This window comes from Balaenoptera borealis (genome assembly GCF_965194805.1).
Source record: "Balaenoptera borealis genome assembly, chromosome: 7".
Taxonomy (NCBI): domain Eukaryota; kingdom Metazoa; phylum Chordata; class Mammalia; order Artiodactyla; family Balaenopteridae; genus Balaenoptera; species Balaenoptera borealis.
In genome coordinates, this window is record NC_138864.1 from 121,458,825 (window position 1) to 121,477,401 (window position 18,577).

The 18,577-nt window shown below is 37.1% G+C and overlaps 1 protein-coding gene across 2 annotated transcripts in view; it reads left to right on the forward strand.

Moving 5' to 3' along the window:
- CNTNAP2 (contactin associated protein 2) overlaps nucleotides 1–18,577 on the forward strand; it is a 2,074,761-nt gene that overhangs the window by 826,513 nt on the left and 1,229,671 nt on the right. For both annotated transcript variants that reach the window (XM_082400459.1, XM_082400458.1), the window contains exon 5: nucleotides 12,081–12,228. In XM_082400459.1, coding sequence (XP_082256585.1) covers nucleotides 12,081–12,228 — 148 coding nt within the window. The remainder of the gene's footprint in view (nucleotides 1–12,080; nucleotides 12,229–18,577) is intronic.

Below are 18,577 nucleotides of genomic sequence, written 5' to 3' on the forward strand. Positions count from 1 at the left end.
GCAATTTCTTAAAAAATAAGCATGCATCTACTCTAGGGCTCAGAAATTCTGCTCCTAGGCATTTACACAAATACTCATAGTAATTTCATTCATACGAGTTAAAAATGGAAAACCTCCCTGGAGTCCGTCAACAGAAGAATGGATAAACAAACTGTGGTATATAATACAATGAAATACTACTCAGCAATAAAAAGGAATAAGCTATGGATACATATAAAAGCATGGGGGATATTATCATTCTGAGTGAAAGTGATGTTTGATCCCTTTCATAAGTTCAAGAAAAGGCAAAGTTAATCTATGGTGATGGAAATTGAAAAAGTGGTTACATGGGGTAGGGAGTGGTGTCAACTAAGAAGAGTGCTGATTGAGGAGATTGAAAAGGGAGGTTTCTGAGTTATTAGAAATATTTATATCATGATGGGGGAGGGAATTGCATGGATGAATGTATTTCTCAAAACTGAGTAAACTCTTCACTGAAGATCTTTGCAATTTACTGTATGTAAATTATACCTCAATTTTTAAAAAAAGCCGTATTGCTGCCTATGTTGTCTGTAGTTTGTTGGGAGACCAACAAATGATCTTATAATTTTACTATTCAGTATAGTAAGTGCTAGGATATAGATAAGCATAGAATTTCAAAAATGCATGAGTGTTGTGTAACCTCTCCATGGCAGAGACAATGTTATGCGTTTATCAAACCTGTTCCATTTTTCTGCTGCATTCCCCAACCTCTTCCACACTAAGGTTAAGGCCAGAAAGATACATGACCAGTGGAATGTATATAGAAGTGATACCCTCTACTTCTAAATCTGAATATAAGCCCCACCCCTGTACATTTCTCCATGCTTTTTCTTCTGTTTCTTTGGTGGCCTTGAGAACCAGAGGTTAATGATGAGAACCAAATATGGTGAGCTTGGGTCCCTGAATGACTATGTGGGGCAGAGTCCCTCTGTCTCTTCTTTCCATGCTGGACTGAAATGTGAGCAAGAAAGGCTCATGTAGTACATTAAACCACTGGAGGGAAGGAGGGAGGGAGGGAAGAAGAGAAAAGAGGGAGGGAGAGAAGGAGGGAGGGAGGACAAGAAGGAAAAAGAAAAGGACAAAAGAAAGGGAAGGAGGGAGAGAGGAATCCAAGATCCCATGGGAATAAGCTGTGGGAGACAATGAAGCCATCCAAAAGACTGGATCTACCTTCTGGGTGTGCTGAGAGCAGCTGAGCAAAGGATGAAACCTATAGAACACCATCACCATGTGACTCCCATAAAAAATAAAGGGAAAGATTGATGAAAGAGCTAGATTTTTAAAGATATTTGCCTTATTGTTTTTTTAAGTCAAAATGACTGTTTTACATCATAATTTTTAATTGATTAATGGTTCTTCTAGTGAGATAATTCTAAAATCTGTTCATAACACGAAAAGGACAAGAAATATCTGAGTCAGAAGCAGAAGCGTCCAGAGAGAGTACTGCTGCTTATATGTAGATAAAATATGTTGGCATTTTTCCCCCAACATATTTGCTGCGGTTCGGTTTAGAAATCTAAAGAATATGCTTTTGGCAGAGTTCAAGTGCATTACAGAAGTGAACATAGAGATTTGATGGTCGGGTTTGTGTGTGTGTGTATGTGTGTGTTAATTTTCACATTGATCCTAGCATTTCTCCCCTGATTTTGATGTGATTTTTGCGTGACTGTTTCCTGTTTTTCCCCCATGATCTCTGGAATTCCCAGACACTTTATCTATTGATAATGACATCCCCATAACTCTGGGAAAACTTGTTTTGTTAACCTAGTGTCTTGTCGAATCAGACAAGCATGCTCTATTTTTTTTTCCTGTAGGATATTATCTAACATATGGTTTATTAACTATAAATATTTTTTGAACTAGTTTTTGGTACATCCAAAAATAAGAGCTATGAAATGTAAACAGGTGGGAGTTTGGGAATGAACACTTTTATTTATTCATTTAACTGGGCAGTAAACTGATACTCGCTAAGCACCAACCACTGTGCTAGGGGCAGCAGAATAGCGGTGGACCAGAGATTTGATCACAAGCTTCCATGCTGACATACATACTTCTGAAACAGTGATTAGGTGGATTATCACAAACATCATGAAGTTATTACGATTGAATGAAGGGAAAGAAAAGTATAGGATGCTATGAGGCTCCCTGCAGAACGGTGGGTGATTGAGGAGTGAGTGTCAGGGAATGGACTTACTCCAGAAGCTTATGTAAGCTGAGTCCTGCAGGATGTGTTTGTACAGCCGAATCAAGAGGATGACAAGAGCGTGCCCGTGAAGAGGCCAGAGTGGGGTGGTAACGTGTAGTACTTTATGAAGGTACTTCTTTTCTTTCTGCCTCAGCAGGGAGTATAACTGAGGCTTGCAGACTCCGATCAAGGTTGCACAGTAGAAAATCTGTTTCTACCTTTTGATATGAATTGATGGCATGAGGACAATAACATTTAAAATCCAGCAAGAAATAAAATCTCACTGAAAGAACAGTAATTAGAATGATCACAGGTTTATGACATCAGCTTAAGGACTCATCAATATGTGTTTCTATGGCAGCAGCGGCATTTTCTGCCTTAAGAAAATAAGATCTCTCACTTTAAGAAGTATTCGTGTGTTGTTGTTTTTCTCACATAATTTGCCATTTATGAGACTTGTTGGTAGCACTAAAAGCTCCTCCTAGGCTTGCTTATACAAGAGCTGGGTGTTTTAGACATATTTTTCAGTCTTAAGCAAAACCTTGAGCTTGCAATCCCTTATTTTAGGTTTCTGAAAAGGTGAGGTTTTAGTGAAGACTAAATATATTTATTCCCTTCATAAAATACTTTCTAAGTTACACTTCAAACTGCATAATAATGAATTTGAGGGAAAATGTTAGTTCCTGCATTATACATAACATCCTTCTAAATACCTATATATTTTCCTCCAGTCTGATAAATCATATGCTTCAAGGGTTGACAAAATGCTTTTCCAAAGTTTGTTGGTTTTTAAATGCCAAGTGACTCAAAAGTCTGCTGATGATTTTAGATTTGGCATCCTATCTGAGGGAGGATTTATTAATTTGAAAGATTGTCTTAGACCAGGGGTTGGCAGACTCTAGCCCATGGGCTAACTCTGGTCCATGCCTGTTCTTTTAACGTCTGTGAACTAAGATGGTTTTTACATTTTTTCAAGTGTTGTTAAAAAGTAAAAGGAAGGAGAAGGAGAATCTGGGACTGAAAGGTATGCAGCCTGCTAAGCCGAAAATATTTACTATCTGGTACTTTACAGAAAAAGTCTGCCTCTCCTCTCTTAGGCCATCAGAATTATTGTTTGAACTAGAAGAAATATTTAGTGCACATGGTGAGAAATTTTCAGTTATTAAAACTTCAGTGATACTTAGATTATTCTGCAGTTAACTTTCTGAACAACTCACAATTTTTTTTAAAAAAAAGCTCTCTTGGCTGTATATTTTAATAATTTATAAGACAGTAACTCAGAACGAGCACCGTAAGTTTAGCATTACGTTATATTGTTCTCAGTTTTACTAAGCGTAAAGCTTGGCGAATTACATAAATGCTATGTTAGTTTAAAAAAAAAAAAATCCTTCTAAGCGTATATACAAATCACAGCCAGTACGGGAGATTTAGTAGCAGTGACATGTAATTCACAAGCTTATGTAAATTGATTTTCAGTCTTAAAATGATGAATTTGGCTGGTGCTTCCATGTATCCACAAAGCATACATTTTGTGTGACATTTGTCTAAATGAAGGTTGATTTTTTTTTTTTTTTAATTTATTTATGGCTGTGTTGGGTCTTCGTTTCTGTGCGAGGGCTTTCTCTAGTTGTGGCGAGCGGGGGCCACTCTTCATCGCGGTGCACGGGCCTCTCACTGTCGCGGCCTCTCTTGTTGCGGAGCGCAGGCTCAGTAGTTGTGGCTCACGGGCCCAGTTGCTCCGTGGCATGTGGGATCCTCCCAGACCAGGGCTCGAACCCGTGTCCCCTGCATTGGCAGGCAGATTCTCAACCACGGCGCCACCAGGGAAGCCCCATGAAGGTTGAATTTTAAAGGATAGTGTTCTATTCAAGAAAGATTCAAATTCCTTTGTAATTTTTCAATTTTTGATACAGATTTCCAAATCATAAAGGTTTTGTAAAAATCAGCTGTATATCTTACCTTGTTTTTTCCTTCCTTTTTTTTTTTTTTTTACATTCATGTGAAAAAGTGCAAGTGAGTGTGAGAGTCAAATGATATGGGGAAAAAAATGTTCTTTTCAAACCCTATGACAATGTAGCCATTACTACTTAAATAGTACTTTCACTATAGCAGACCTGCCTTTCTTTTCATAATAAACAGTGTCATTCAAACTTTTTAATTGCTTGTATTAAAATTTGCAGAGGAGCTTTGGCTAATGATCACGGTAGGAGCATCTTTGGGGAAAATGCATGAGAAAAGAAGATATTAATGTTGTCAAAATTCATGGAAATAAAAATGCTGAGAAAAGTAAAGGATGCAGGCAAAATATGCTAATAAATGGGCTGGAAATCAAGTGTACATCCAAAATGTGGTAGGATAAAAATTATCTATCAAACTTTAAATTTGATATTCAAATACGTAACATCAAATATCAAAAATAAAATGTGTTTTGCATAAATAGAAAAAGCTTTATTCCCAGCTGAAAATTTGATTCTCAAACAAACGTCAGTGTGGGAGTGGATGCTCTTGTTACTTTGCCCTGGTTTGCCCAGACTAGCTATTCGACATCCAGTTAAGTCCTCTAATTTCTCAGAGCCTGAGTTTCCCGATTTGAAAAAATAGCATCCCTTCCAAACTTAGAATTTCCTATGAGGCACAAACAATACAGAATGTACTAGAACGCTTTAAATAATAAAGTGATATATAAATATTAGGTGTTGTTTTTATAAAATCAATGGCTACACCTCCTTCTACTTTTCTTAACTTTTCCAAATACTGCTATAGATGAGACATTTCACATATATTTACACCTTTATATTCAAGACAATGGTAACACCTACACCATTCTTTTGAAATGTTTTAAACTTCAATTTAGGGTACTGTCTTAAATCTCAATATGCTTGGAAATGAAAAGAAGTGCAAAAAACACAATGTTCTGATGCTGTGAATTCTGAATACCATATGCCCTGCATTTGTTCATAAATAATAAATGTTACCCTTTCTGAAAAGCTATCCTAAACATCTCAAATTTTCTATGTGACCTTTCAATCTGATGGAGAAGTCTCAAATGCAATATATTTAAATCTTCACTAATTATCTTTCCCTTTAAATATCTTTGTATTAGTCAATATTCTTTCGGTTTCCTAAAAAGCAAACAAATGAGAACACAGGTCAAATAATCAAAAAGCCTGTAGGCTTTCTTCAGCAAGCTCTGAATTTAGATGCTGAAATGATGTCATCACAGATGGGCCTACTTTGTCTTTCTCCGACATCCATCCCTTTATAATACAGTGGCCAACAGGAGCTCAATAGATGCAGAGCTTTCATTCCTAGTGGTTCTGTGTATTGTTTTGTTTTCTCCTCACATATGTCACACATTTGGGATCCAGGATACAAGAAGTGTTGTGTTGCTTCTCTCCAGCACTCACGTCCACTCCATCATTCCTACCTTTTCCATAAACAACCCCACTCCTCTGGAGCACATGTCACCAGATTATTCCATCCACCACTATCCTAGGTTTTATATTATGCTATAGTCTTCTTCTATTTTCCTAGGAACTTTGCTTTATTTGGGGAGGGGGATTTTACTGGCCCCAATCTTAAAAATTAAATTATGTGACTTTTTTGCTTAAAACTCTGCAATGGATTTCCCTCCAGCCCAATTAAAATGAAACTGACAACATTACAATGGCCTGCAGGCCCTCCTTGCTTCTTCACTGTGCTCCATAAACTCTGGCTTCCTTAGGATCCTCAGAACATGCAAAGTATACTCAAGATGTTTGCATTTCTGGCCTTTGTGTATACAATATATGTAATTTTATATATATATATACACACACACACACACACACACACATATATGTATATGTGTGTATACATATATGTGTGTGTGTGTGTGTGTGTGTGTATATATAAGCATACCTGGGAGATACTGTGTGTTCAGTTCCAGATCGCCACAATAAGGAGAATATCGCAATACAGTGAGTCACGTGACGTTTTTGGTTTCCCCGTAAAGCAGTGTCAAAGTTATGTTGATACTATACTGTGGTCTATTTAGTGTGCAATACCATTCTGTCTAAAAATAATGGGCACATCTTGATTTAAAAATGCTTCATTGCTAAAAAATGTGAGCCATCATCTGAGCCCTCAGGGAGTTGACATCTTTTTGCTGGTGGGGCGTCTTGCCTCCACGTGGACGGCTGCTGACTGATCAGGGTGGCGATCGTTGAAGGCTGGGGCGGCCATGACACTTTCTTAAAATAGGACAGCGATGAAGTTTGCTGCATCAATTGACTCTTCCTTTCATTTAAACACTTAGATTTATGAATTGGCCTAATTTCAGTATTGTTCTGTCTCAGGGAATCGGGAGGCCCAAAGAGAGGAAAAGAGATGGAGGAATGGCCGGTCAGTGGGGCAGTCAGAACACACACAACATTTCTAGATTAAGTTCACTATCTTATATGGGTACGGTTCATGGCACCCCAAAACAATTGTAGTAGTAACATCAAAGATCACTGATCACAGATCACCATGACGAGTATAATAATAATGAAAAAGTTTGAAATATTGTAAGAATTACCAAAATGTGACACAGACATAAAGTGAACAATGCTGTTGGAAAAATGATGCCAATAGACTTGCTGCAGTCAGTGTTGCCATAAACCTTCAATTTGTGTAAAAAAAGAAAAAGAAAAAGAAAACAAAACACAATATCTGTGAAGCAGAAAAATGAGGCATGCCTGTAATATATAACAATATATACATATTATATAACTTGGTATATTCAATATATATATATTCATTGTATATTATTTTTTAAAATTTTTGTTGGAGTATAGTTGATTTAAAATGTTGTTAGTTTCTGCTGTACAGCAAAGTGAATCAGTTATACATATGCATATATCCACTCTTTTTTAGATCCTTTTCTCATGTAGGTCATTACAGAGTATTGAGAAGAGTTCCCTATGCTATACAGTAGGTCCTTATTAGTTATATATGTTTTATATAGTAGTGTGTATATGTCAATCCCAATCACCCAATTTATCCCTCCCCCCCTTACCTCCCTGGTAACCATAAGTTTCTTTCCTACATCTGTGACTATTTCTGTTTTGTAAATAAGTTCATTTGTACTTTTTTTTTTAGATTCCACATATAAGCGGTACATGATATTTTTCTTTCTCTGTCTGACTTACTTGCTCAGTATGACAGCCTCTAGGTCCGCCCACGTTGCTGCACATGGCATTATTTCATTCTTTTTTATGGCTAATAGTCCATTGTGTATATGTACCACATCTTCTTTATCCATTCCTCTGTCAGTGGACATTTAGGTTGCTTCCATGTCCTAGCTACTGTAAATATATTCATTGTATTTTATTTATTATCTGCTCCACTCTGTACTGCCATACTATGTACTTTAATAATATAAATGAGAACTGAAACTCTGTATTGTTCACCCCATCTCCCCGGTGATTTGAACAGTATCTGGTGCATAAAAGACTCTCAGATATTTCCTGAGCGAATGAATAAGTGAATGAGTGAATATATGAATGAATTATTCCAGCAGAAGTGCTAAAATTGAGCCTCATTGAGTTAGGTGTCCACCCCTGGTGTCAGAGAGAGGCATCTGCCTCTCCTGGATCAGGTGGATTAAGAGTGAAGTCTGGGTAATGTTTAAAGAAATTTTAAAGAAAATCTGGATGCTGTTACTTAAAGAGCAGAGTTTGCTGGGGAAGGAAGGAATGGATGTCTACTGTTTTATCCCCCTTCCCTCTTTCTGTCACCAATGCCAATATGTTAATACCTGGGAATAGGTTGCTCTGTATCTTTTGTCTTACTCCCTTCTCTCAAAATGTTGTTACTTCTTCTTTTGAAATATATTCTCTTTTATTTTCTTACTTTCCCTTACCACCATGTGGCATCGACTCTTAACTGTTTGTTGCTAATCTTTCTGCCCCTATGATGATCTCCCACCACCCAGGATCTCCTGAATATGGCTCTTATTCTGTCATCTAATAAAAAGAAATGCATGCTAGGTTCTTTCATCCATAATCAGACAGAACTTGTTAAAACATTCATGATTTTCCAATATGGACACTTCCTTCCAATCAGACTTATGTCCTTATTACTTATTCCTGAATATACCTTAGTTCATGTTTTCAGAGTCCACAATTTTAGTTCTAAAGTAGATTTTCCAGATAAGCTAGTCAAATCCTTTTGGGGGAACAGACACATGGAGAAGGAATGAAAAGAACTGAGGTCTGGAGAAGTTACCCCTAAAGAACAAAATTTCGGCACAATTACAACTTGACTCTGGGTATCTCTAGCCCTGGATCTGAGCTCCTTCTTTATGCCAGCCTTTTCCTGTTCTCTCCTGTGTCCTACTCCCTTTCTACCTCCTGAACACCATTCTGCCCTCCGACCCAGCTGAGGTCTATCTCTTTCTGTAGTGTTCCTGATTACATAGTTTTCATAGGATTCCAAGTACTATTGAAATTACTAGCTATGCCGTGCTCTTCTGTACTTCCTTTTGATGCTGCCTTTTGCAGTAAGGCCTGTGACATCATGATTTATAATAAGAAATATATTTTTTCTGTCTTGATCCACGTTTTCTGTCACACAGCTTCTAAAACCCTTGGGACTTCCTAAGTGATAAGTGCAATAAAGCTGAAATTGGGTGTCTTTTGTTATGAATAACAAGTTCCTTTCAACCACACCTGAGTTCATGTCAATGAGGGGATTTTTGGAAAGCCCCTAGGTAACTGTAAGATGGGGCTGGTTAGCAGGGGAACCAACCGTGTGATTAGAGAGTTGGAATTTGCAGCCTCGTCCTGACCTCTGGGAAGGAGAGAGGGGCAGGAGATTGAGGTCAGTCACCAGTGGCCAGTGATTTCATCATCATGCCTGCATCCTGTAGCCACCATACAAATCCAGAAGTTCAGGAGTTCAGAAAGCTTGGTAAGTGTAGGTGCTGGGCGGGTGGTGCGTGTGGAGAGGGCTTGGCACCCCTCGCACCCACCTTGCTCTATGCAACCCTTCCATCTGGCTGTTCCTGAGTTACATCCTTCATAATAAACCGGTAATCTAGTACGTAAACTGTTTTCCTGAGTCCTGTGAGCTGTGCAGCAAGTGATTGGATCTAAGGAGGGGGTCGTGGGAACCTCCGACATATGGTCTGTCAGAAGCATAGCTGACAAACTGGACTTGAGATTGGCATCTGAAGTGGGGGTCATCTTGTGGGACTGAGCCCTTAACCTGTGGGATCTGAATCTATCTCCAGGTAGATAGTATTAGAATTAAGTTAAGTTATGGGACGCCAGCTGGTGTCCATAAAGAATTGTGTGACGTGTGGGAAAACCCCTACATCTGGTGTCAGAAATAAAGCACTGGGAGTAGAGGAGAAATGCAGAGGAGTATTTTTCTTCTTTCAGGCCTCATAAGGCTACAGATGTCTCAGAAGCAGGGTTCCAGGAAAGTTACTTGCTGTCTTTGTTGTTGTTAATATTCATATACCACCTAGCACCATGTTAAGCATATAGTTGATCCTTAAGTTAAAATTGTTTGGTGGCTTTTGTTGAATATTATTTAAGATAATATTTAGGGCTTCCCTGGTGACACACTGGTTAAGAATCCGCCTGCCGATGCAGGGGACACGGGTTCGAGCCCTGGTCCAGGAGGATCCCACATGCCGTGGAGCAGCGAAGCCTGTGCGCCACAACTACTGAGCCTGCGCTCTAGAGCCCACAAGCCACAACTACTGAGCCCGCGTGCCACAACTACTGAAGCCCATGTGCCTAGAGCCCGTGCTCCACAACAAGAGAAGCCACCGCAATGAGAAGCCCGTGCACTGCAACAAAGAGTAGCCCCCAGTCGCCGCAACTAGAGAAAGCCTGCGCACAGCAACAAAGACCCAACACAGCCAAAAATAAATAAATTAAATAAATTAATTTTAAAAAAACCCATAATATTTAGATTAACCTATCTGCCATCAAGGATTTAATTCAGGTGATTTTAGTCAGGGATTCTCATTGGTATTGCTTTTGAAGCCAGAACAACCAATAGTGATATTAAAATTCAGCCGTGGTTTAATAAAATAGTTAGATTTGTGGCTTCTTTGTAAAACTAAAAGCTGGTTAGAAAAATACCTAAAAAGAAAAAAAAAAAACTTTTTACTATTTTCCTTAATTAAATGTTGTCAACAAGATGCAAAGAAGATGTCTATTTAAGTGATGAAATTTAAGACCTGAAGCTCAAATGGTTTTGTCCAATGAAGGATTGAAGTGGGTGTGGCTATTTTGAAAAGGCAGTGGTAGCATATAGCTTGAGGAAAACCAAGGAGGACACAACAAAAATCATTGCTAAAGAGGATCCCAGTTTCCAAAGCATGCAATTGTACATGTTATAGACTATTACCCACGATGCAGATTGTTGGAACCATCTTATGTTCTATAAAATAGTTTAAATCTTGAGGAAATATTTCAGCATGCTCCCTGTATTACTAGGTCTTACATTATACATTTTGTATTTTGGAGGCTAGGAGTATGACTGGAGAATGAGCGCTGGGTAACCAACTTTATACCACAAACTTACCTTTGTGATGTTTGTATGCAGTTAAACCAGAGCCTTCCATTTCAAAGCTGCTATGTACTTTTTTATTAAAAGCATCTCTTTACTTGCCTCTTATTAATTTTATAACTCTTAAAAGTTGTTATAAAAGAGATATTTCAAAAAGATGAAACTCCTGATTTTATATAGAAGCAAATTCAAAACCTTAGGTCAAGAATACAACAGATTAGCAATGTAATATAGTGTTTACGTTGTATCTTTTTGTGACTAAAAAAGTTCAGTGTTGTTTTTAAAATTTTTATTTCAATGTTTAGGAGATGATTTAAACAAATATAAAAGAGGATCTCATGTAGAATATAGCTTTCCAAAAACTAAAGTTATCTAAGGTAGGGACAGCTAGAATGTATATGTGAAATTAAGCAGCTCATGTTTAAAACAATTCACACATATATTTCTCATTTATTTGACATATTCTAAAATATCATGGTCTCTTGATTTAAATCGTCCTTGCTTTAAATTGTAATTTTATACTGACATTTTTCCTATTATTAAATTCTTATTATTCTTTTTGAGTGTGGCATCTATGGCTTTCCCTATCCCTGTGCCCCCCGTATTATCTTGCTTTATACTTATTATGCAGTAAATGTTTTATAAATGTTTGCTGATGAATGATAGCCATGCCCAAAGAAAATCCATTTGTTCTCTGCTGATAAAATATAGACAGTATGAACTTTCAACATAAAAAAAGATTCATGGCAAATGATTCTTGACAGAATCTTCTATAAATAAAAAAAATGAAATAAACATGTTTCTGATCCACTCATATATATTTATGCTAAAAAAAGGTAGAAGTCCCCGGCCTCTGCACAGCATATTCAATTGCTCTTTTTACCGAGCTGATGTTGAAAAAATTTTCAAATTTGTAATGATGGCATGGGAAGGTAACATAGAGAAGATTTTTAAAAAGCAAGAAATACAGTTGGATTCTGTGAAAATTGCTTATTGTGTACTTTAAATGTGAAATAATAGAACTCGTAATTTAAATGTTTACTGGATACTACAGTGCACGCCACAGTGTTTCATTCTTTTAACCTATGTGTGCATTTCCACATATGAAAGGACCCATGGAAACTTTGGCCTAGTTCCCATTTAAAATTGGACTTGTTTTCAAATAAAGAATGTATAGAAGCTTTTTTCAAATTGTTTATGGTTTAGGGAATATGAAATCCTTCCACTGGATAAGAAAATTTATGTTTATTGTAGCACATAGAGAACATGGTTGGTTGTTTCTAAAGTATTTTCCCCTAATTTTCGAATCCCGTTTATTTTTCAGGCATTTCCTGGGAACGTCAACTCCGATAGTGTGGTTCGGCATGATTTACAGCATCCAGTAATCGCCCGCTATGTGCGCATCGTGCCTCTGGATTGGAACGGAGAAGGCCGCATTGGGCTCAGAATTGAGGTCTACGGCTGTTCTTACTGTGAGTACCATACTGTCGAAATTTGTGGTGGATTTTGTCATCTTCATTTAATTAGTAATTTTGTTATTTTGAATTATTTAATAGTTGCTTTCTCTGACAGTAAACTGCAATGTTTCTTTATATAAATAATATATATAAGGTTGTTTGTATGTTATAAATATATATTTACATTTTTATGCAAACACACATATAAGAATATCTTAAGGACACCTTAAGTAGAGGACTTGGGAAATGATTTCTGCTCAGTAGACTAAAACAGCAAAGCTTATTCATAAAGTTGCTTGAAGTCTCATGAAATATTTAAAAAACAGAAACTTATACTCTTATTCATCTTTTTGACTCTGATGGATTTGAAAACAGTCTTAAGAACTTCCTTCTGGTTCTCTTTAATTATACATACCTTTTGTTATTTTAAAGCCAACCACTGAGTTTTAAGGTCAATTATATTTTATGTGTCTAAAAGTTTTATTTGTTCCTTTTAAAAACTTAGTCACCTAAAAAGTTTCTTTTCTTTTAATCGTGTTTTTGATTACCCTTTTGTATTTTTTAAATACATTATATCTATGTCTCATGATTCCAATATATGGAGTTTTAGGGATTGGCATTCTGCTCTCTATTGTTTCAGCCAGTTTTGCTAGTGGTGCTTGTTTTCTCCTCCTCTTCCTCCTCCGCCTCTTAATTCTTTCCTTTCTTCCTTCTTCTTCTCAGCATTCTTATCTGCCTATCCTTCTTGTCTTTAACTTTATGCTCATCTATCTTCTCAAACTGTGACCTCAGTTTCTTCAGAACTTTATCTGTGGAACTTCTTTTAGGTGAAGGTTGATGGTGGCTTCTTCTGGAGAAGATGTATCTTATTTGCTTCTATGAAGGCAGTACTAACACAGAATTACTTTCAAGATTATTTGAGGCTTTTGGAGGCCACTAGGTACTACACATTCAGTCTGCAAACACATGATTTGCAAACACTGGCTTTATTTTATGTGGCTGCGCCTCACGGCTTGCGGGATCTTAATTCCCCAACCAGGGATTGAACACGTGCCCTTAGCAATGAAAGCACTGAGTCCTAACCACTGGACTGCCAGGGAATTCCCCCAGACGCTAGCTTTAGAATATGAAGTATCTGGTAAAATAGTCATCTCCTCCCGGGAAGTTTTTCTTCCTGTTCCAGTTGCTGGGGGAGGAGGGTTGCTGGATACAGATAGGGCAGGGAATCAGGAGATCAGCTTCACGCAAGGAGTTTCCTATTAGACTCTCCCCTACCCCTTCCTGCAGACCCATAGCAACAAAGGCTTAACTGTAATCAGAAAATGCAAATGTCCTATTGGGCAAGCTTTTAAAAATTAACCAAACATTTGGTAGTTTATAATAAAAAGTATATAAAGCTTTCACCTTTGTATGAATTTAGTACCTGTAATGATGACCAAATCATATTTATTCATGGGCAATACTGTTATGTGAAAACTGGGCTGGTTACTAAAAAAGGGCTGAAGAGATCATTTAATAAATTCTATAGGTGTTTCTTTTATTTGGTCATCACTTTATAGTAGCAAATATAAAGAGTAGAGAGACAGATTTAGTTCTTCAGGAGAATGTAGATATTCAGGAAGAAGATTTAACTTTTCAGAAGCCTAAAATGACCCTCAACATAAACTGGGAGCCTTTCTACTATGTGGTCTGGGTATTCATGGGCACAGAACTCTGTGTTTATACATATTCTAGCTTTCAGCATCATGATGGGAAGGCCAAAACAAAATGTTTTTGTCTGCATGACGTATTTTCTAAGGAGCATGTTCAGTTTTCAGTAAATGAAAAATAAGTAATATTCTCCATGGAAACATGATGTATGTAATTTATTTTATTAATAATTATTTATTGAGCAATTTCCATGGGTCATGAAATATGCTAAATGTTAATAATATCACAGTAAATAAGAAAAACATGGTAAGAGAGAAAGTGGAGCAATTAATCCAGTAGTAGTATTTATTAGGATACAAATAATGAGGGTTAAAATTTTCCCAAAGGCACACAGCCTAAGTGACAGAGCTGAAAGGGAAACCAGACATCTTGGTGGTACAAGAGCTCACCACCACTACTGTTTTCCTGCTCTTAAATTCTAACAAAGTGAACCCCATGTGACCTTCATCAGGTTGATAAGTCAATTATATTGACACCTCAGAAGCACCCATCAAGCCCCCTCCCAGTTACTACTACTTCTTAAAGGTAAATATTCACCTGATTTTTATCCCCATAGATTAGGGTAGTTTTTTTAATTTTAAAATCTCATACAAATGAAATTATAAAATATACATTATTTCCCCTCTGACTTCTTTTGTTCAAAATATTTGTGAAATCACCCATGTTGTTATTTGAGGTATTTGTTTATTTTCATGAATAATATTATTCTATTGTACGCCTATTCTACAATTATGTATTCATTTCGTGTTGATAAACATTGAGTTGTTTCCAGTTTTTGGTTATTTCAATAGAATTGCTATGAATGTTTTTCATAGGTATAGAGCTAGGAAGGGGTAATACCAAATTAGGATATATGTATGTTTAACTTTGATAATAATGAGAAAAATTTCCTAAAGTGGTTTTATCAATTTAGACTGTCAAAACCAATGTACTAGGGTTCCTAGTTGCACCACAAATTCAGACATTTAGAAATGAACGTTTGAAAGTTTTAGCCATTCTGGTGCTTGTTCATTATATGCAGTGTAGTGTTAGTGAACATTTTCCTGATTTTTGAGGAGGTTATGCTTACTGTAATTTGTATACCCTCTTTTTTGAAGGGTTTGTTCAAGAACTGTGCCCATACTTCTGTTGAATTGTCTTCTATTTATCTGTTTTTCTGAGTAGTTTTTAAAGCCAACCCTGTCTTTTTTTTTCTCTCTCTCTCATTCTCATTATGCTATATAGACATGCATCTTATTTTTGAGAAGGCTTTCTTTAAAAATGGCCGTTTTAAAACCAGCACTGTCCATGAAGTTACTTTAGAATCCACAGTGAAGGGCAAAAGCAGCTTGCCAAAAAGCACATGGTCCGTTGACTCAAGTGTGGTTTAAAGTATGACAGTGTGTTCTATAATCATTTCAAGTAGCTTTGTAAAATGTTGAGTTAGTGCTATCACGAGATTTTCCATCAAGCCTGGGCCTTGGCAATCACAAGACATGAAGGAAAAATGCTTGAAGCTAAATAGGATGCTAGACTTTTCTAGTTTACAAACCTCTCTGGGGGGGAAAATAATCCTACACTTTGGGAAACTGGATTAATCTTTATACCAATAGATACCAGTGGAGTAAATGATAAATTGGCAACATAAAGTAAGATAAAACTTTATACAAAGATGTCAATGTTCTAGATCTGCTTCAGCCACTAGCCACATGTGGTTACTGAGCACTTGAAATGTAGCTAAGACAACTGAGAACTAAGCTGTGTTTAATTTTCATTCATTTGAATTTGAGTTTAAGTAGCATGACTACTGGCTCCCGTATTGGATGGTACAGATTATAAGAACCAAAACGTCTGCTTCTTATTTTTCTCCCGTGTCTTTTTTTAAACATTTATTATTTAAATGGCGGTCTCTAATTTTTTTTTTCTTAGTTTGGAAAACGATAATTTAATCATCATGGAAGCTGTCTGTACTATCAAAAATTTATGACTGGTCATTCCTCTAACCAGGTCATTTTTCTACCAATGTCCAGATCCCGTAATTTTTCATATATCTATGTATGAAGAATGCAAAATATACTTATGTCTTTTACAAGAAAAATATACATGTTTATAGTAAGAAAAAGATGTGTTAAACATATTTGTTATGGACAACTTTTCCAAAGTCAGACGATGATTTAAATTTATCTATACTGGAAATCAGACTAGAGTGGCCTCATAGAAGATGGCCTTCTATTTCTTTTTTTTTTTTTTTTTTTTTTCCATTTAGTGAGCTACTGCCTCAAGGGCTTTGTTTGAGTTTTCAGTGGGAAGGGAATCATGGATCTTTGAGAGGGGACGTGTCCTGTCCCTCAGATACACTCCCATTTTGCCCCCTTAATAACAGCAATCCTGTGTATTCCAGGGTCCAGCAAGGAGATACTAGGCTTTGATACCTCCTAGGGAAAAGAAATGAATTCTCTCATCTTCTTAGAAACCCTTTAGGGGGTTTATCTGAGATCTGTCTTATACCTGCAGGTTAAGGAATGGGTTTGTACTTCTTTTACTTCAAAGTTTGCCAGAAGAACTAGAGAAGGAAAAACGTCAGTATGAGGCTGCTTCTGTGGGAGTGTGTACCTACTGTAATTCCCCTTGTATTTGTCATCTTTCATCTCTGCAGTCCTTCCATGGTCGCTCTGTCATCTGAGAAGTTAGATACTTCTCAAGGTTGAAAGTAAGAAGTTCACTCTGTTCCAGGTGGAGGGAGAAGTTTATTTCCAGGCCACTGCTTTTAAGCCTTTAGAGCTTCTGCTGTTTTTGTTTCCTGACTTGTCTTGATGATAATATGAATTCCAATTTCAATGAATTTAGACTCATTTTAAATCATTCTGCTCCCTCTACATTTGGTTTTCCCTCAAGTGTAGTTGAAATAAGTGCGTGCTGTTATTTTTAAAACTTAATGATATTCCCAGTGTCTTCTGACTCAGTAAGCTTTCTCCCAAAACACTGATGCTAATCTTCTTACTCTGTACCAAAGGGGCTGCATGAAGCAGAAGGGAGAGGTCTCAGTCTAATAACTTTTAAAAATCATTTATGTCTGAAGCACTCAAACATGCATCTTACAAAAGCCCTACATGGTGCATTGATTAAAGCAGTGAGCATTTTCTGATGGCAAATACTAAATTAGCTTTTAACCAGAGTCTTCATAAAAGTAAGGTCAGCACCTTGGCAAACCAGGATACACACAAACGAAAGTAATTTTTATATATGCTTTCAATTTGGATGAATAATTAATAAAGCCTATATATATATGTTACCCAATGCAAATCCTGGTGGAAAATAAGTGCCAGCCGGCGGGGGAGGGGGGAAATATATCAAGAGGTGCCGAGTACAGTTAGAGGAAGGACAGTGTTTTGGCCTTTTCATGCTGTGCCAATGGGAATATTCTCTCCGAGGGACCACAGACTAACTGCTGTAGCTCCTGTGCTGCCTAGGCAAGAGATGCTGCCAGGTGTATGTATGTTAGGTTCCCAGGGCTGTCGTAACAAAATACCACAAACTGTGTAGCTTAAGACAACAGAGATTTATTCTCTCATGGTCCTAGAGAGCGTAAGTCTAAAATTAAGGTGTTAGCAGAGTTGGTTCCTTCTGGAGGCTCAGAGAGAGGAACCATCCCATGCCTCTCTCCTCTAGCATCTGGTGGTTGCTAGCAATTCTTGGTGTTCCCTGACCAGTGTTGCCACATCATTCCAGTGCCTGCCTCTGCCTTCACGTGGCCGTCTTCCCTCTGTGTGTCTATGTCTCTGTGTCTTCACATGACCTTTTTACAAGGACACCGGTCATTGGATTTAGGATCTACTCTAATTCAGTATGACCTCATCTTAAAGGAACTAATTACATCTGCGAAGACCCTATTTCCAAATAAGGCCACATTTTGAGTTGCTGGGTGGTTATGAATTTGGGGGAAACATTATTCAATCCAGTGCAACATTTTTTCATTAAAATTGGTAAGAATTTCTGTGTAGATCAGTTTAGCTGGGCAGAAAAATAAAAACACTTCTGAATGTCAACCCATGTTTTCCTATTTACATTAGATGTTTCATTTTGCATAATACTTGTATTATTGTATTTTGTGTACACACATATGTGAAGACACATATGTGAAGTAAAAGATTTGTATGTTGCTTGAGGATCAATATATTGTGACACAGATTCATCAATCCATTAGCATTTATCGAATTCGATCTGTAAAGTATTTTTCTAATTTAAAATCTAAAATGCAAATCAGATCATATCACGCCTGTGCTTAAAACACTTTATGATCCTACATTTGCCTATAAAATCCAAGTTGTTAGCTTGAAATATAGTGCCGTCCCTATTACCTCTGCCGTCTTAATGTTCTGTCATTTCCATGTTGTACTTTATGCTCCACTAATACAAACTATGCGTATTTCCAAATACATGACCTGCTTCCATAACATGTGTTCATCCTAGATATCCTCCCCAACTGCAGTACCCTCTCCATCATTCTTCTGACCAAATTGTCTTATCCTCCAAGATTCATTCGAGATGCAATTTCCAACAAGAAGATTTCTCTGAATTTCCAGAATGAAGCACATCATTTTTTCTTTACTCCTTTTACACTATGTAAATATGTCTAGTGGAATATTCATCAAAACATTCCAAAATATAGCAGACT